This window comes from Buceros rhinoceros, unplaced genomic scaffold (genome assembly GCF_000710305.1).
Source record: "Buceros rhinoceros silvestris isolate BGI_N320 unplaced genomic scaffold, ASM71030v1 scaffold12231, whole genome shotgun sequence".
Lineage (NCBI taxonomy): Eukaryota > Metazoa > Chordata > Aves > Bucerotiformes > Bucerotidae > Buceros > Buceros rhinoceros.
Genome location: NW_010392578.1, coordinates 53,790 through 73,347, shown reverse-complemented (window position 1 = coordinate 73,347; position 19,558 = coordinate 53,790). Strand labels below are relative to the sequence as shown.

At 43.7% G+C, this 19,558-nt stretch overlaps 1 protein-coding gene across 1 annotated transcript in view; it reads left to right on the top strand.

Annotated features, from left to right (window-relative positions):
- FNBP1 (formin binding protein 1) overlaps nt 1-19,558 on the top strand; it is a gene marked incomplete at its 5' end in the record, with an annotated part of 72,083 nt that overhangs the window by 21,392 nt on the left and 31,133 nt on the right. Inside the window, 2 exons of the mRNA XM_010144546.1 lie at nt 5,744-5,806; nt 6,647-6,751. Coding sequence (XP_010142848.1) covers nt 5,744-5,806; nt 6,647-6,751 — 168 coding nt within the window. The remainder of the gene's footprint in view (nt 1-5,743; nt 5,807-6,646; nt 6,752-19,558) is intronic.

The window sequence follows — 19,558 nt, the reverse complement described above, 5'->3', positions numbered from 1 at the left end:
AGATTGTTCAGCAGAACCGCTCAAAGAGCTGGCTGGTGTGGCAGAGTGCTCTTCAGGACCCCGGTAGCTTTGCTCCCATGGAGCTGTCCTGCCTTGCTGTAGGGGCACAGAGCTTCTCTGCTGAGGGAGGAGCACAGTGCATGGTTGCCTCTGTGCCTAAGAAGTTACTTGGTTCTGAGTTAAGATTCCCAGCATAAGGACTTCATCTGTCATACGCAGTGTGAAGTGGCAAGTACCATAAATGTTACTGCCCCAGTGTCTTCTGGATTTATGGTAATCACCATCATTCTGTTGTCACATCTCCCAGTAGGCAGTAGCAGTTAGTTCTGGTTGTCTTCTGCAGATCTGGTCTTTGCCTGAAGCCTGAGAAACTTTGGAGTGCACCTGTTCAGGAGGAGACAATTCAAATCGAATTAGCATCGGCCTTGACCAGATATTGGTATGACCCGTTTCAGGTTTGACCTGGTTGCTAGGTACATGCCAAGAATAATTTTCATGTGGAAGTTTGCAGAGGAGAACAGGGTTACGCCACAACATTAAGCAGCAGCACTGGTGAATGTGCGTGAAGGTAGTCATGTGTTTCATGTCAACATTCACAGGACAAACTTATGCTACTTTTATTACAAATGAGAGCGATAAGACTTCAAGAGCATGTTGCTATTCTTGGAAACAAAGATTTCTTCTGAGGAGACTGTTTCCTGTCTTTGCAGCCAGGAAAAGAAAACATTTGACAAGGCTTTTTGCAAATCGAGCTGAGAAAAATGAGGAAAGAATAATGTTCCCTAATTTCCATCTCTGGTGCGCTTTAATCAGTGGCCGTTATTTTAGGAATCACTCGTAACAAAAATGGAGATAGAGTTTGAACTGGAGGAGGAAGCATTGCATGCTGTATTATTATATTGACTACCAGTGTGAGCTGAGAGTGCCACTTACAGCAGTCAAACGTAGCTTTTTTCAGCGTGTTGTATTATCTAGTTTGAAAACAGAAAAGGGAATGAAGCAGCCTTGTCATCTATCTCTTTTCTGAAAATTCTTGAATAGGATGTTGTCAAACAACCCATATGCTCTCCATATAAGGTAACTAAGATTATTTTTCTGACAATTCCGAATATAAACAGACTGTAGATGTGAAATCTTAACTTCAACAGTGTAATGAATTGCTGTTTACTTCCATAAGAGAACCAAGGCTGTCTTGTAACAGCCTTTCTTAAAATTTTTCCCATGGTCAGGTTTTGGTGCAGTGTAAGCAGCCCTGCTGTTGTACTGGTAGTCTACGTGTTTTGGGCAATTCTTTAATTTAAAACTGCCCATTAATTCCTCAATAAAATTCCAAGGCTGTATAAGATGCTTTTAATTACATCTTGATTTTCTACTGCTCCCCTCAAAAGGTCAGAAAGGAGATCAGAGGCATCTTCTACCAAGCTTTTGTTGCCTGCTCTGAGCGCTGTGGCTCTGTAAACCCTCTTGAATACCAAGGAAGTTCTGCGAAAACACCCGCTGCTGCGTATTGCGGTGCTGTTGGCAGTGACAGGCTTTGTATTGTAGGTAGCTTGCTCGCTGCTCCCAGTGTTTTCATCGGCATGGATGAAATCGGAGCCTGACAAAAGTCAATGAGAGTTTTGTCTTTGCACAGCGGCCAGGGCTCCTCCCCAGCTGTTACAGACGCAGTCAGCGTGGTAATGAGGAGAGCACACGGGGCGGGGGGACTCGGTTTAACACGGAGAAAACTCGCGCATTCAGTGTGTCTTTATGTGGATTTTCCACTGCTCTTAAAACTCCTCATCCCTTACTATAGCCGAGTATTCCTTGAGCTGGGAGTTTTTAGAATGCAATTAACATTTCTAAAACAGTTGCTTTAATCCACAGTCTTCATATATGCAACTTAATGCTGTGCTGACAGTCTCAAGTTTTACACCTCTTGTGAGATCAGCTAAAACCTGGATTATTGGGGCTTATCCTGTGAGCGCAGAATGGATGGAGATACCCAGTCCAAACATGGCCAGTTAGGGATTGTTCAGAGCCCCTTGCGACATCCCGACTGCATTGTGCTTTCATGCACAGCATGAAAGGACAGTCGTGGCCATGCCTGGTTTGAGTTTGGGTAACGCTGCCATGTTTTAAGCTGTTCTGTAGGTCTGTTGCGTGGATAAAATATTTTTCAGGGAAATCTTAAAGTTGGCATGGTGATTGCTAGCCGAAAACTCCAAAATGTAGATTAAAAGGTGATTTAGGGAGGTCAAGTAATGAATGCTAATAAAACCAAAACTTTACGATGTTTTTAATGTGTGCTTCGAATGCTGTGGATGTGGCTGCAGTGTCTGGAGGAAATCACAGCATGAGAACAGGCAGCACCGCTGTGGCACATGTCTTACTAGCTCACTTGAAGTGTGATTCATTAGTTTGGTACCTTGCTCATAATCAGAGTTTTTTAAATAGCCTCATTGGGGTGCAGTAATTTTGGGGAAAAAAGCTCATATTCTGCCTCGTATCAGCTACTGTAGATTCATCGCTCTGTGCTTCTGAAAAGTGTGTGACTAATTAAGAATGGTAGTTTTCCATATGAATTGCTAAATCATTTGTCATGTTCCCATTTGCTGAATCATCAGGTATAGAATAACTAATTATTTCATTTGGTTATTTTTTTTCTTTAAATAAGAAATTGTTTCTTGAAACCTTATTAAGAAAGAGTTGATCTGAAAAGCTATTTTTGCTATATTTTATTTGGGAAAAAGCTAAAAGAAATTTCTTGTTTAAGAAGATCGTAAAGGAAATGAGTTTGAGGAAGCTGAAGATAGTGTAGGGTTTGACGAAACTGGGGCCTTCCTGTATTGAGAGCAGATTGTATTGGAGCGCATCACTTAACCAGACTGTCTTGATTGTCTTAACCCTAAAATGGGGGCAGTGGAGAAACATAAACAGTTAAAAGGTCTCAATTCCTTTACATAAAAATGGATTTTTGGAAGACAGAAGTGATCCTGTGAGGGCAAAAGATTTTCAAAAGCAGAAGCATTCTCAACACGTTACTTCTGGCATCATGTGCAGCTTTATCTCTCGTAACAAGGGTATATGTGGGATAACAGGAGAATTGGGGGTTATAAATATATTTAGAAATGTTTGAACTAAAATGGGGAATATTGCACTGAAATCAATGTGATGCAGCTGTAATCATCGGGTTGTCACTCACTGATGCCCGTTTTACATCTCCACGCCCTATTGCTGTAACAGAGCTTCTCAAAAAAAAAAAGACAAGACAAAATGTAGTAGAATCTAAACAAGAAGGAGTGTGGGCTTACTGCTGCTTCTCTGGTGTGGACCTGCAGCCGCTTGCAGAGTTTATTTTATAGAGAAGGCAGACTTGGAAATAGGAGAGATGGGTTGTCCAAAATTAAAATTGTGTTATTGATTAGCTACGCGGTGGCTTACCCAGGAGCTCACTGTTACTGATGGGCTTTTGATTCCAAGTTCACCCTTCAGCCCCCCTGTTCAACTGTGTTCTGTTGAAATACCCCGTCATGGTGTTTCCTCAGGTTTATGGGTCAGTTACAGAACTGACTGGGTTTCAGGCAGACCAGCTGCTCCCAAACCAAGTCCCTTCCCACACTCCAGTGAGGTAGGAGCCGGAGAAGGGGGGGAACGCCTTGCTGAGGCTGCTGGAGGCAGAGAGATGCAGTATGAAAGCAGCCAAGTAATTTTACGTACAACTTCACGGGTAAAAGATGTTTGTGACTTCTGTGCTCATTAGCAAAATGTTGAAAAATGTAGTGTTAAACCACAGTTGTTCCTTGGGACTGTTACCCTAAACTCAATTACAAAAGCAAACTTGCAGTGAGGAGTGTTTCGAAGCCCCTGGCGAGGAAGGTGCAGTGTCTGACACATGCACAGCTGAAAGGAAATGGGACCTACAGAAGGAACCAACATCGACGTGGAGCCTTTCCCCGCTGTCCCAGCAGTTTTACACTTATGTCTCGGGTTTTTTAGTGTCCTCGTGGTGACGGAGTGTTTGGAGAAGCCTGGCATGGTAGACAGGGTCCGAACTGAACAAAGCCCCTCAGGGTTCATGGCAGAAGGGGCCGGGCTGTGGGCTGGGCTCCCTTCGATGGCCTGGCTGCTGCACGCTCTCCCTCCTGGGTAGCAGCAGCAGAGCCAGAGCTGAGCTCAACACGTGCCCACGATCAAAAGCAGGGCTGACATTGTGCCTGCTTTGAATTTTTGTGCAGTGAGAAACATTCAAAAGTTAAAGGTATAGAGTGCTTCTGCGTACAGCTGTAGGGGAGCATCCCTCCGAAGAGCTGGCGTTTCAGGTAACGGTAGCCAGAGCACTTGGCATAGTGTTTGTATTCTTTGGTTCTCGCAGGCAAACTGAGGGAAGCTGTGATTTTTAAGGCAATACAAGTCTGTTGGATGTGATGTGACTGAGAACTGCAGTTTGGGAGCTTTTTACTAGTGTCTCTGGTGGAGCCAGAGAGGCAGCTAGGGAATGTCTGTAGCATATTTGCTCCAGAAGCCTGCCTCTGACAGAGGAAAATACCAGCTGCTTTAGTGGAAGAAGCAGGAAACCAAGTACTTCCAATCATAAAGTGTTGCAGGCACATTTTTCTGACTGTGGCAGTCCATGGCAGGCCCCTGTTCCGAAGCTGAAGCTTTTCTACCTTAACAGCCTGTTGATAACATTGCATACATCTAATGTCTGATTGTGCACAGGCCTGAGACTGCATAAATTCTAGTGAGTTGTGGTGGGATTATCTGGTGATATCAGACTGTTGTTTTTCAAGTTTACTGCACAAAACTTTACCTGTATTTCAGTAAAACATCATAATGCAGCGGAAAGGTGCATCTTTTCCTGTTTGTAGTTTGCTGTTTTATTTGGTTTACAGAGTGGTCTGTAAGGGGGATGACCTTCTGTCAGTTGGGGGCTGCGTTAATATTCCTGTTTAGAGCTGGGTCGTTGACTTACACAATCGTCTGGGGCAAGTTGCTTATCCTGAGGAAAATGAAGCATATAGAAGACAGAGGGAGCATATTGAATTATTTGATGAAGAGCATTGTGTAAGGGCTAAGAATGGTTATTTAAACGAACTGCAATTAAGTCTTGCTCTAAAAGGCATGTCAGGAGAAGTTCCTTGTCATTTAGTATGTAGCGGACGTATTTCCAATGTCTGTAACAACTTGGTGCGTGCACACAAGCAAGCACACCCCAGTGCGTGCAAGAGGAGGGTTTCCAAAGAATTGAGTGGCTCTCGAAGTGAACAGCTGGCCTCGCACACCCAGCCAGGAACTGGGAAGAAGAGGGTTTTATGTTGAGTCTGAATGAGAATCGGGACAAACATCAGTTGTTAGAATGTGCCAATCAAGGACATCTTGGTAAATTCCATGTAGAGAGAAATTTTAATTTAGAGCTAGTGTTCAGTCAGTAACTAAAGAAATACTTGTCAGAGAAAAGTGCTTCAGATTTTGTGGTGTGGGAAACCAATAATTATGAGATACAGTGAACAATACAAGGTAGAATTGCTAAAGGGATTAATTAGCCTTAGTCTAACTAACCACTATAATTGATGCAAATATACATCTGCAGCCTGCTGAGACATGAGATAGTCATCACCCACCTGCTCAATTTACCAGCCTTGCAGAAAGCAGCTGTCAGAATAATTTCTGGGTGTTTTTCTGGAACTCCTTGAGCATAATTGACTGTTTGTTCTTTTGTTGTTCAAAATGTTTTCTTTTTCTCTTTTCTTCTTCTAAACAGCACTTCCATGATGGCAGAAAGGCACAACAACATATTGAAACTTGCTGGAAACAACTTGAAGCAGTAAGTGGAAACTTCCTCAATGTGACATTTAAGTCATTTTTACACTCTTTTCGTAGAGGTGGTTCCAAACGTTGTATTTGGAAGAAAGAGGGGTGTATGGCTAAAAGCTGTAGAAATGAGATTTTTAAAACTCTGCTGTCTTAAATACACTGGTAGACACAAAAAAGACTGTTTTAATACTGCATTTGGCTTTCTGTGGGATCTGTGTCTGTCATGAGTAGCATTTCATTTGATGTGACTTGAAAAGTGTGCTTAGACGTAGCTGGAAACACAGAGTCCCTAAGGGTGCTGTTCACATAATCCACTGTAAGCTGAATAGCTTCATCCTGCGTGAATAAATTGAGTGGGACCATCTCCTGAGGAAGGTGCTGTTTCTTGAAAGTACACTGGAACTGTCGTTCATGTGAGGAAAAGTGAGACTGTAAGTAGAGAAAAGGACAAAGAAATCAGTACAATCTGCTCACTATCAGTAAGCAGAAGTCCTACTTGCAAATGTACGAGTCCTGGTAACTCCCTTGTTGTATGTTATAAAAATGACAGTTAAGTGTTGGAAGGGAGCAATTTGATCTGCAAGAGCACAAGAGTTGCAAATAGGGAAAAGTAATGAAGGACTAGAGATGTTCGTACAGTCAAGCAGCCCGAAGATGGAACAAAAACTGGGTTTCTCTTAACTTTGTTTTTTGAAGTTCTTTAACATGGCAATGTATTGCAATGTCAACAAGTGAGTGTCAAAAATCTGTCAGCTGTTAGAGCAGGTCACTTTGGGGGCATGTATTCCTTTTAGGGAGATTTCCGTATCGTCTCTTTCCCATAATGAAGGTTTCTGGTTTTCCTTTTCAGAGTAAAAGGCGGTTTGAACGTGACTGCAAAGAAGCTGATCGAGCACAGCAGTATTTTGAGAAGATGGATGCTGATATCAATGTTACAAAGGCAGATGTTGAAAAGGTGAGTCAGGGGCTGGAGAGACTGTAAACAAGGATGTGATAGGTTTAGTTCCTCCCTCCTGCTGGTAGGATAAACCCTCTGAGGCCTAATGCCTCACTCTAGTCAGTCTGTAGGTTAATTAAAGAAAGGGAGGTCTCTGCAGAATCCTGTATTTGCATAAAAACTCAGAGCAGATAGAGTCAGTTTTCTTCAGTAAGGTGATACCTGAGTTTAACAGAGCTGACATGGCTCTGAATGAGCTTATGCAAAACCAGTTTTAACATCCAGATTCTGTGACATTCCACCTTGTGAAGGCTCCCTGGGGGTGTTTGCAGTTACCACACATTGTTGGTCTCTCTATGATCCAGGTACAACTAAACTTCCTGCCTTTTGCGCAACACTTTGAAGCTGTTGTGGTGCCCCTGGTTGCAATGAAGTATTACTAGGATGTTGTTCTGGTCCTAGGTTGACAGTAGGGCAGCTTCATGTTATGCAGAATCCTCAGTCCATGCTTGTCACAGATGACGCGTAGCTCTTTGGTTTTATTTCTCAGTTGTTTGGTCGCAGAGTCATTGTGGCTTTTATACGTTGTTCCCCATTCAGTGAAGCCTTTGAACGGATGGCTAATTTTAAACATATGTTTCTATTTCAGCATATCTGTCTTGAAATAATTTCTCTCTTCAGTTTGATTCAAAATTGGATGTGCAGAAGGATGCTTAAAGTTTAAATGTTCAAACCCAGTGATGTACCTGTAACTTAAGGAAGTAATGGAGAGGGAGAAAATGTGTTTAAATTGCTTCTTTTTTTTTGATGTTAAACATCTGCTTGGAAAATGCAGTAATGTAGAATAGAAACGCCATATTACAATGTGTGAAGACAGGTTATTTTCTTCCCTAAGTTTGACTCATATAGACAGAAAATAGCCAGAACATTTGAAATGGTTTGGTCTTTAGGAAAAAAAAAAAAAACCATGGGGAAAAAAAAGAGCTGAAGCTTAAAACATACACAATATCTTGTTACAGAGACAGGAAAGGAAACTGAATTGTAGGTAAGGAATCTTTTCTAGTCCAAGATAGCCCTTGTAAACTGTAGCGTTTGCTTCATTCTGTTCTTAGTAATTCCATCCTGGGAAGCTGTCACACACACCTTTTTCTCTACATCTGTGGCATGTCAGTATGTTTCTAGTATGCTGAGCATCATGGAGGTTGTGCAGCAGATAGCATCAAGGATGCTCTTGGAAATGAGGACAGTAAGTGAAGAAGCTCAGAAAATTTTCCCCAAGTGTTATTGCATATCAAAGATAAAAATACCTCTGTGGTCTTGTCATTTGCTTGGCTATTAGTTGTAAATTCACCATGCAGAGCTGATCTTTTATTGCCTTCTGGATGTGCCAGGACACGTTACAGATGCATGCGTGTATGGGATTGTTGAAGATGTAAAGTCACATGCAGGCTTTTCTGACAGAGGAGGATCATCTCTGCTTTATCTGTATAAAGTGGGTTTAGATTACGTTTTTTTCATAAATAAAATTAGGACTTGCCCTAGATTTTTTCCAAAGCTGAGGCCGTGTCAAAGGGATACAGAGATGTGACTATTTGAAATAGAGGGGCTGAAACTCCGTAGTCCTACATCCCTTTCTAAGGCTGGCCTAGGCTGTGTGTTGGTGGCATACCAATCCGACAATGTAGATAAATTCTGGGAAGCAATCCCTGCCTTGGTGCTCTTTCGCTGTAAAGGGAAGCAGAGCAACTTCCCTTCTGAATTTCTCTGGCTTTTTATTGTATGTGTTTGTAAATTATTTATTGCAAAATGGGTCTCAGTGGTTATCTTAAAAGAAAAAAAAAATCTGTTGCAGTTACATGCGTTGACTAATCTCAGGAGAAGGCATTAGTCGCCGTTCCCATCAGTCAGCGGGGTAGATGAAGAAGGAAGAGGTTATCAAAACGAGTGGAATGTGAAATAATATTGCTGAACAGAGAGAACAGTGTTTTCCGAGTGCGTGTGTTAAACTGGGTTCATCCATGTCAGGCTGTGAATAATGCCCTTTCTTTGCTCCCCTCTGCCCGTGTGACTGGGACCACTCTTGCATAACTGCCCAGTGCAGAATAGGACATTGTTTAACCACGCGCTGCTGCTGGGGCAGTGCTGGCGACTCGCTGCCGGGAGATGCAGAAACCGCTCAGCTTCAAATGAAGAAGCAGGATGACTTTTATTGCAGCCATTCTGATTTCTCTTGCCCCTTATGGCTTGGCTGCTGCTGCACTCCTGCTCCCAAAGATCTGTCTGGCCAGGGAAGCAGACAGTTTGGCAGTGTTGGAGCCAGTGCTATTCACTTTGGCTGAACAAGGTGTTCTTCAAGCAGTGGGATCAGTTGCTCTCATTTCTTCAGCTTCAGATTGACACCTTGGCTACTTTAGCTTGTACTTGCAAATACGAGCAGATACTAGAGCTATTTTTTGCGTCAGGCATTATAGAGTAGTGGAATTGAAATTCTGCAGTGATCGCAATGACACAGGCAATCAAACGAACATAGAGCTGCAGTTCCCTCATGCACCTAACGCTAGGCTGCGCGAGGCTCTGAAGTGCTCGTACCTTGCAACTTTCCAGCCATTGTAGCCTTTGACAACTGCAGCAGGAAATTCCGTGACAGAGCTGCTAGCTACCAGCACTTAACCTGGTCTTGCCTAAGGGACAGTTCTTGGTGTTACAGTTTACTAGGATTAAGTAACCAGAATAGTGTCAGAGAAGCAAAGGAAGAGGTACTTTCCTCCTTATTTCTCCAGGACTCTGTTGCAGTGGGCCTCAGGTGTGTGCTTAGAGGCAGGGCTGGTTGTGCAGCATGGGTGTCTCACACCCAGGTCCAAGCTCCTGCTGTAGGATCAGCTCAGGTTCAATGTGCAGAGGGCACACAACGTCTGTCCTCATTTAGTGGCCACTATGGGCTCGGTCACCTTTGCAGCCAGCCAGTCTGGCAGTGGATCTTGAAGAGAGCAGGTTGTTTAGCTTTGTTTCCCCATCTCCTTTTTTGGTGGTAGAAGCATGGAGCAAGAGGCTGGTTCAGTCTCTGCAACAGCGACACTCTTTACACAGGAATCAGAGGAGAGTGGATTAGGGCCCCTGAGCTCCCTTCTTGCGTTTGCACTGAGCAGCTAAATTACCAGCAGCCAGCATCTGCAGAGAGATGTTTCAGTGTCAACGCAAAGTGCAGTTTGGCACAGAGGGTTTTGTCAGTTCAGTTTAACAAAGCCAGGGCTGGAAGCTTACTGAGCTGCAGAAAATTGTGCTTGAAAATATACTTACAAATGAAGTAAATGGTGCAACGTGCTGATGCTGTTACCGGGAGGCCTCATAGGTATCCCTGTGTGCTTTCATTTCATTTGGATGGTGGTGGGATGTGTACTTTAAAGCAGTTCTCTTTCTAAAACCACAGTGGAGCTGCTTCAGTGTTTTGCCCATTTGGGGAAATGGTCTCTGTCACCAGCGCAGAGCCTGTGTACATATAAGGAAGTGCTCTATTGTTTGTTCCTTCTCCTCAGAGCTGCAATCACTGAAAAGCCGACATCTTTATGGGATAATGTCGTACCCAGTGGTGCCTTTGCAGACTTCTTGCAATAAAATAAAATTTAAAAAAACTAGCTGGCTTTTCTAAAGGTTTATTTTCAATGTAGTTTTTTAGAATCTGGTTTTAAAGAGGAAGCGGCTGAGGCCAACCACAGGAAGGGGTGAATGCTTTACCTCTTGATTTGCACAGCAGTTGAGGGGGAGCACAGCGGTTTGAGGTACTCAGTGTCAGGCCGGATCTGTCCCTTTGCTGAGGAGAAGCACGCTTGTGTGTTGGTATCCTCAGTGGTGCCAGAAAACAACTTCAGCTTCGAGCGGTAGAAGATGAGCTGTGCATGAGTTCCCAGAACTGCTGTCCTGAAGTCAGGGCTTATCATCTTGTTTCGATTTTGGTTCCTGTTACGTTAGGAGGGTTCTGCCTTGAGTGGTTTTGAGATTAATGTAAATGTGTTGTGGATTTAGAAAGTATTTTAGTAGTCACAGATTTAGAAAGACTTAAAGTGCAAATTTGACCATAACTCTTGGTAGAAGCTTCTGATACTGCTAAAAACATGGGATGGGTATTTTGTTTTGCTGTGGGTTTTTGACTGACCCGTCCTCAATCCATACCCAGAAAGGATGAGCTTGTATGAAGATTTTAGTTGCATTCAGACTTCTTTTCTGATGGGCTGGGGAGTTTTCATACTGAATTTGCTTTCTTACGTACTTACAGCTGCTTCAGCTGCACCAGCGAGTCAGCTGTCAGTTTGAAATCAAAATTACTCCAAAATTATCCCAACTTATATCCAGAATTAGTATTATTACAGGATTTTAATTCCATTTCTTCTCTGCCCACTCCCATATCATATCTAAAACCAAAAGACATTTGAAAATTGATGGTTCTATTCTTGTGCTAACTCTGAGATACTTATGAGTTTTAGATGTACTGGCCTTTTTTTGTTCTGTTGGTTTGGCTTTGAAGTGGACTAACTGAGGGAAATAGAAGTAATCTCAAGTTTATTAAAATGTCTAGGAGCTTTCTCCAGTGCTTTGCGACTTTCAGATCGGGTTTTGTCTGCTGTATCCAAGATTTTTGTAGTTGCAGAATACTTCAAGATTTACATAAAGGCATAAAACCTCATACTACAGTATCACCATGACATGGATTTTCTAGTCTGTAAATAGAACTGCAGACAGATACTGATGTTTCACACTTGAAGTTTCATTTTCTCTTTTCTTATGCCGTGTTCCCCAGGTGCTGTCCATGAATTTCAGTGCAATGTAGAGTCTGTATGTCCCTCCTTACCCAGAGAAGACATGTCCACTTATATTGCCTCGGGAAGTCATGAGCTGAACCACTGGTGCGGTGTTAGTGGGCATAGATGTAGAAGTACTGCTGCTGAGAGAGGGTCTTGGACTAAGCTGGTCCTGTTCTGCTGTCTGGTGGTGAACTGCTTTTGCAGGCTGCTGGGCTGTGGGAGCAAATCTCTTTATTAAGAATTTACACATCCTTACAACGATGGTGCACTTGGGCTCTGGAGAAATCCCTGATCTGTGTTTCAGCACTGTCCTGCATGCACTGTTTACAGCATGGTATGTTGGAACAGCAGCTGGGTCACAGCGGAGGCAGATGCGGTGTGCACCCCTGGAACCCTGCAGACAAACCAGAGGGGCATCTCCAGCTCAGTGCTCTGTGGCATTGTGTGTTGCTTTGGTTTTAGTCAATTCGGACTGTCAGCAATAAACTCTGCCCCATAACCTGGGGTGGTGGGTGCTTGCCTTCTGCAGCCCAGAACTATATAATGCACTAGTTTTTCAGGAGATGCTGAGTCACCTGCCCTGTGACTGTGGGGCTCATTGTATCCCCTCCCTCTCCTGCCCACCTCAAGGCACCTGCTGGCACAAGGAACTTCTCAGCATTCTGGACAACACAGGCCATGCAGAGGGAGGGTTCGACAAGCCTGACAGCGTTTGTGTGGTTAAGATGGTGCATGACACAACTGCAGTGACTAGTTCCGGAGGCTTTGCTTTTCCTGCACTCTGCTGCGGACTCAGCAGCAGCGTCTCATGAAACAGGCAGACAAGGTGCTCAGTCCTGAACATGGTGCAGGGGTGCCTGGGCTATGCATTTCTTATTTGAGAGTTAGATATTGCCTGGTATTGTCCATGTTCTCTGTGTGGTGCTAGTTTTACGTACTTCGATTAGGCAGCTGCTTTTCTTCTGCTCCGCAGATGGAGCTGGCTAAACCCTCCTGTGTCTTTGCTTGTGAGGTGGATCAAATTTCCCCTCGATTCCAGCACAGACTTTTCTTGGTAATGTGATTTATGGCCATTAGATTCATGCTAACGTTAATTCTGTGGATGATGCAGACCCCCCGTCTCCTTCCTGAACTGCTTCCTTCCTAACGCAGTGTGTGAGGATAGGGAGTCCCTCAGGACAGTCATTTGCATTTCTGGAAGAGTAAGTCGTGTTTACAACCTGTTGTCTGTGACACTGCGTAGAGCAGCTGTTTCCCTTTTGGAATCACTACTGGTTGAGCGGTTTTGATTTCTAGTCAATAAGGAGTGACTGATTGCAGCAGGAGAGGCTGCAAAACTTAAATATCTGGGCGCATCCCATGCACATGCTATGTTTGGTGTTCAGAGATCAGCCAGCAGCAGCAGCAGTCGGTTTTAGTGTGAGGTAAGGAAATCCACTTGAACTTAGGTTTCCTCTTAGCAGAACAGCTCTGCAGTAAAGCTCTGCAGAGCCATTCGACAAGTTTCATAACTATACAATAAAACTGGGGGGAGAATGGGGATGTGAAGGGGAGGCTTAAGAGCTTCTGAATTAAGGATCAAGTGCAGTTGGAATCCTGAGTGTAATATAACCAACATTCTTAGCTATTGCAAAGCAGTTAGTTTATGCTTTACATTGGGAAAGCTTGTTTATAGTCATTCTGTCAAAAGAGTACAACAGATGTCTTTGGCTGTTTAAGAACTAAGGGAAAAGAAAGCAGAGACCTCAATTTACTTCATTTTTTGTTAGTTGCTCACTATAAATGAGTGAATTGTACCCGAAGTCGAGTTTTAAGGCTCTCAAGTTCATACTTTCTGCAACCCTGACTATTCTGACTATCTGTTCTACATTGGCTGTGTTTGTAAATTCTTTTTTGGGGAGAGATGACTAGAACAGTGCCCAGTATTCAAAGTATGAGCTAAGTAATCTATTATGCAGCCCTGAAATAATTTCCATTATTTATATCTGATACTTACATTTATACACTGCAGAATTCAGTTGCTTATGTTAGTTCAACTGAACAGCTCTCCAAAAATGATCTACATTTTTGGCCATTGCTCCAAATACATCTCGTCTTGTTACTCCTCCCTCAAGTCAGCATGGCCCTACACCCGCCATGAAGATCTCCTTCTTTCCTAGTAATCTTGCTAGGTATCCTCGAGGAACTGCGGTTCTCCGAGCTGCGTGGCAAGCTGCAGGGATTTGCAGTTTGGTCACCCGGCGAGTTTTGGGTGTTTAGTATTCACAGGGAGAGACGGCAGCGCAAGAAGACAAACTTTCAGATTCAAGGCACAGTTATTGCAGTGGGGCCTTGGAGCAGCAGTGTGCCAGGAGGCGCTTCTCTGGCGCGTGATGTGGTGGCACGTGCTGCTGTTCTTAATTCTTATGTAATGGTCCTTCTCTTACACAACATTTAGAGTGCTCTGAATGCTGTGCAGACTAAACCTAGGCCATTGATTGGATGGAATAAAAAAGAAATAGCGATACACACGTTTCATATGTGGAAAACGCAGCACTCAAGACTTGAGCGAGACAGCCTGCAGCGGAATGGAGGTCTAAAGCCGGGCAACCGAAGTCTTGGGCTTGTTCACTGAAGTAAAACTGGAAGTAACATCTAGCTGTCGGACTCCAGGAATGAGTGAACAGCCTTGCCTTTAGTCATGCTGCGGGACTGACTGGCCATCCGCGTACGGGACTGACACGGTTAAGTGAGTCCCTCATTGCAATATGGCATTTTCTGAATGTTTCATTTTTTCAGCAGTGCAGATGTGGCCAGAGCAGTTCAAGAGTTGTGTGAGGGTCTTGTACCATGTGCTTACTGTCCCAGCTCCATTAATCTGCTCAATCTTTCTCGTTAGAGCTTCAGTGGTGCTTTGTTGCTGTGGTATAGCTCTTTATTAGTGACTGCTTCTACAGTCTGGCAGAGTGACGTGGAATGCGGCTGCACTAGATAACAGTTCCTGAGATCGGTGATGAAGATTTTCCATCCCCTGTCAGCGGTTTGCTCAGTTTTACTTTATATTCAGCCAAAGCATTTGAGGGCTCCACATATACTCAGATTTTTTTTTTTTCCCATCTCTTCTAATGTTCAAAGTAAGAATTTTTCTTTGTTTTTTCCCTGTTTGATAGTTCACACCCTCCATTCTACCTTCCTGCTTGCGGGAAGGCAAATTTCAAAACCTTTTTCTGGTTGCCTGTTCAGAGAAACCGAACTGGCTATTGTAAATAATAAACAATGGTGCTTGATTTGGAGGCTATGCAAATCCAAGCCTGAAATCCTGGCCCTGGCTTGAAGTCTATGGCAGAATTCCCACTGTTATTAATGATTCTGCAAACGCTGCCAGTGTTGCCGCTACCCAGAGGAGTCCCGCTGCTGTTGGTGATGGTGCCTGCTTGTAACAGAGAGCTGCTGTGGAGGGAGGACAAGAGCCTGCAGCTGAGAAATCTGTGAGCAATTGAAAGCATTCCTGAAATTGGTGAAGTGTTTCTGAGTCTGCCTTTATCATTAAGTTATTTTGAAGGAGTTGGGTAGTCGAGGGGGGGAAGGGGTGATTCTTTTGTTTGCATTTTAGCCTGATCTTAGATTTACCAAAGACAGATCTGTTCTGGCAGGCAGTGGCCTGGCAGTGATGCACCTTGCATGCTGTCTGGGCTTAGAAAGACAGAGCAGGGCCAGGGTGGGGGGGTGGTGGAATGGGAGAAAAGAAAGAAGAAAGAAAACTACACCAAAGTTTTGACTGGAAACTCTGCCATTCTGGACAAGAGCGACTGCTGAGAAGTTGAACTGTTCCATTTAGAGTGGATAAGCTGAACAGCAGCCAAAGCTTTTCTCTGCCCTTTTCAGTTATTCGTATCACTCCCACTATAACAGCCTCGAGGAGCGTTTTTTGTCTGTGTAAACCCAGAAGACAGTGTGTCTATTGACCCTCTTGCTGTGTCTGGAATGTTTCTTAGAAAATTGTTCTCAGAAAAATATCCTTCATTCTTTTCTGTGCTGGAGACAGAAATGGCAGAAAGCGTCCTTGACCTCATCACCAGTTGCCTTTCCTATCGAACCTGATCTGGGGAGGAGGTGTATGCAAGTACCACTGTGCAAGGATATGTTTTCTTCAATTCTCTAAGAGGCAGCATGTAGTGGCAGAGCAGTTTGGTAATGTTTCTCACACCTTCAGAATCAACAATGCCCATCACGAAGATGTCCATGTCCCCTTTCTCTGCTGAATTTTGCTTTGCTGACCACTGGTCAGAGGCATAAAGTCCTAGGATTCAGTCCTGAAAAATTGTAGAGCATCAATGTCGCACCCTGACACTCAGCTCAAACCTGTCATCTCTGGCCTCCTGGTGCAGTCACTTAAACATCTGGCACTAACTTCTGATGCTGTTTCGAAGTCTGGTTTTTGCAACTCAGTGGTGAGGTGGAAAATCCGCAGGAAATGTGGTTAAAATGACCTTGAGAGAATAACATTTGATCTTTTCCTGCTACCTTGTAGAAGAGAGAGAAGGCACAGTGCATGTTGCTGGTTCGTTGGCTATTGAGTTTAGTGTTGTCTTTCACATCAGGCAAGTGCTGTTAAGGCCTGAAGACAGACACAGTTCTACCTGCTTGAAAAATCAACCCTTTGAAAGTTATGCCTGCCCTGCAGTTAGCTACTGCCCTGCATTCTCCCCATCAGTTAGCAAGGCTGTTGAAGGAAGGAAAAAAGATCGGGTTTGGTTATGTTTATGGCAATTCTGTATAGGCTGTGTGAGAGAAGCCACACAGAGGTCATCCAGGAGCTTTACGTGCTGCTCGTGCTGCTGCTTTTATCTAGTTCATTATATCAGAGCTCTGCTTGCTTTGCCTAGAGTTTTCTTTCAGGCTCCTCTGGTGTGATTGTGTTTAAATCTCATTGCTCTGGCAGTGGAAACCTGAAGTTCACCTCTACGCTGGTTGCAGGGTTCATGGTGCTGCAGACCCTGGGTGGTTGTTCGCTCTTGGGAGCGCTTTCCTTGATGAGATGTGTGTTGGCGTATGCAACCTTTTGGTTTTGTTGCTGCCATAGGAGTTCAGAGAAGTACTGCCGTAACAAAACTAGGCTTTGGAGAGGCAGTAATATGTATGTACACTGAGCATGATTATTTGGGGACAAAAAGATGTTACAAAGCAGAGAGGTTACAAAATCTGTGTCTTTTGCAAATGAGTGCAGAAGCACACACATTGGGAAGCAACTGCTTTTCTTCTCCCCGTACGTCCCTGAGGTGTACCTACCCTTTTCTGCTTTTTCACGATGCCTAAAGGTGACCTCGTTCTCTCTTCGAGAGGGGAGGGGATTTTTTTGATGCATTTCAAGTACCTAGCCTTGACATCACTTACAACTGAGTAATCGTAGAATAGTAGAATGTTTTGCGTCTGAAAGGAACTTCAGAAGTCATCTAGTGCAACCCCCAGATCCAGCAGTCTGTAGAAGATGTGGATTGTGGTTGCACATGTGGTACTGGAAACGTGAGCTCTTGGTCGGTCATCCCTGCACGGGAAAAGCAGAGAGTATGTTGGCTGAAAGCTGCATCACAGTATCACCCTCTATACTGAAGTCATGGTCTGGAGGAGGTCTTTTCCAGAGGCCCATTATTCCAAAGTTTTTCCTTCTGAAAATACTGTTGAGAGCAAATATTTTAACATTCACTGTAAGAAGACTCCAGTAAACCTCCTCTGAAGCTGTTTGCATGCACAAGTGAGCAGTAAAGAAGGCAAAAATTTATTTTCTCTAAAGCTCAACTGTAAATTACTTCTGAAATAGCTCGTGGGACTCTGTGCAGCTCCAGGCCACTGCATGCATTACTCTGAATGTGAAACTTAACGTCGTCAACTCAATTTTATCATTCTATGTTTCAGCAGAGTGCAGGAACCTAGCTATAGAATATAACTCTGCTAATACCAGAAGTGATGATGTTAGAGTAAGTGATACACTCAAGTGAAGTAATAAAAAAATGCTAGACTTTTTTTCTATTTTTATTTTAAGATCCAAATACCTCATTGGAAAAATATTTAAGCTGTGTGGAGCTTGCCAAATGCATTAAATGGCCAGAGAAACAAAACATCACTGGGGCTCACTTACAAAAATTTTTGGTTTTGGAGTGTACCCAATTTTACTTACTCATCTGTAGCCTCCTCTTACTTGGGGCCAGCTAAGATCATTTTGGCTATCGAGTGTCTACTCCTGTATACATTTAGCTCGGAGTTACTTTTCTCATATCCAGCCAATGAGCTCGCTCATGAAAATGAACTCTGGCTTAATGTTTGCTGGATCAGCCTGGAAATGTGTAATAATGGATTTCTTGATTTTCTGCCTCAACAATAGAGTAAAGGGACAAATTCCTGAGTTGCATTATTTAAAATAAATTAAAAAAAAGACAGCTGGATGAGTGGGACTGGGGCTGTTGTAGAAGTCAGCTCCAACAATGGGTTGCTCTTAGGTGGATGAGGAGGATGGGCCTCACAAATGGATATTGATCTGTAACAGCTGGCACTTGAGGCAGGGGTTGGGACAGGCGTACAGTACCCTGACAGCTGTCGCCTTTCCATGGCTGACTTTGTTTTGCTGGTAAATTTGTGTTTGTAGTACAAGACTATATTGTTTTCCCCTCATATCTAATGTAGCTACATAAGAGTGTGTGGATGATAAAGTTTAATGAGCTATTTAGCACTTGGGCATGAAAAATTATGGATATGGCTCTTGGAATTGCACTGCAGCAGGTAAATTTTCTGAAGTTGGGTATGTATTGTTTACAGGAGTTAGGGTACAGGAAAACTGCTGGGGAACAAGCGAAGTTGAAAGTCTGTTTTATTTTTTGATTGGGTTTATTTATTTGGCTATAGTCACAGTCATCTTCACTTGGTGCTACTGTTCTGTCTCCTGTTATGCACTCAGTGCCCAGCATTTTCTCATCATGCTTGAATTATTTTTTGTAGAAAGAATGTGAAAGGGATCTAGGAAATTCCTACAATTGACTCTGCTTGCAAAAGCAATATCTGAGTTGAGGTGAAATAAATTATTAGGTGAGATATGTGAGCTGGGCAAATGGGAGGGAAGCCTAAAAACAGATTTGAAACCTTCTGGCAAAATTTGTTGCCTTCCAGATATGATTACTAAAATATTCCATTATTTGGTATTTCATGGATTTATTGTCAGGAAACTACTGTCTGCTTGGAACACTTGAAAGAATAACCCCATTCTGAACTGTTTTTAATGGGAGCCCGCTTAGAGTGTACTAAAATTAATTGTTGTGCTGTTTTCCCTGAAACACCCAAAATTTTTTAAAATAATTTTTAAAGCAGTCTGTCTTCCCCCTTTTTTAAAGGGGTTATTCTGGAACTGAGGGAGTGATTGGAACATAGTACTTTTTGGATGTACAGAGCACTGTTCCAGGCTAGGTAGGTGACGGAGGGTGAGGAGGCTCCGTGAGTGCCTGAAATACGAGTGCAAACTCATGTTAGGTCAGATTTACACAGCCAAATCCTGGGCTCGCTCTGATCAATGGCAGAGCTCTCACTGGAGCAGGAATTTGGTCCACAGCCTTGAGGCAAGTGGAGAGGGCCTGCGTGGGAGCAGGGTGAGGAGCAGAGCTCCAGCCGTGTGAAGACCAAGTGCAAGAGAGGGAGCTTCAACAATTGGGCACAGGACAGGGAGCAAAGGCACATGGAGGGAGCTGAGCAGAACCACAGAACGGTGGGGGTTGGAAGGGACCTCTGGAGATCATCCAGACCAACCCCCCTGCTAGAGGAGGTTCACTCAGAGCAGCTTGCACAGGTTTGTGTCCAGGCGAGTTTGGAATCTCTCCAGAGGAGGAGACTCCATGAAGGCAGGAAGAAAAGAGGAGGAAGAGCTGCTCTGTGAAGGCCAACAGCAAGGAAGGAAAAGGCAACTAAAATAAACAGACAGGATGGACAGTAAGGGAATAATCTTGGGCAGTGACAGAGATGACAGAAGGCCTTGGGAAGCAGAACTATAAGGGGAGGAACTGGAAAATTA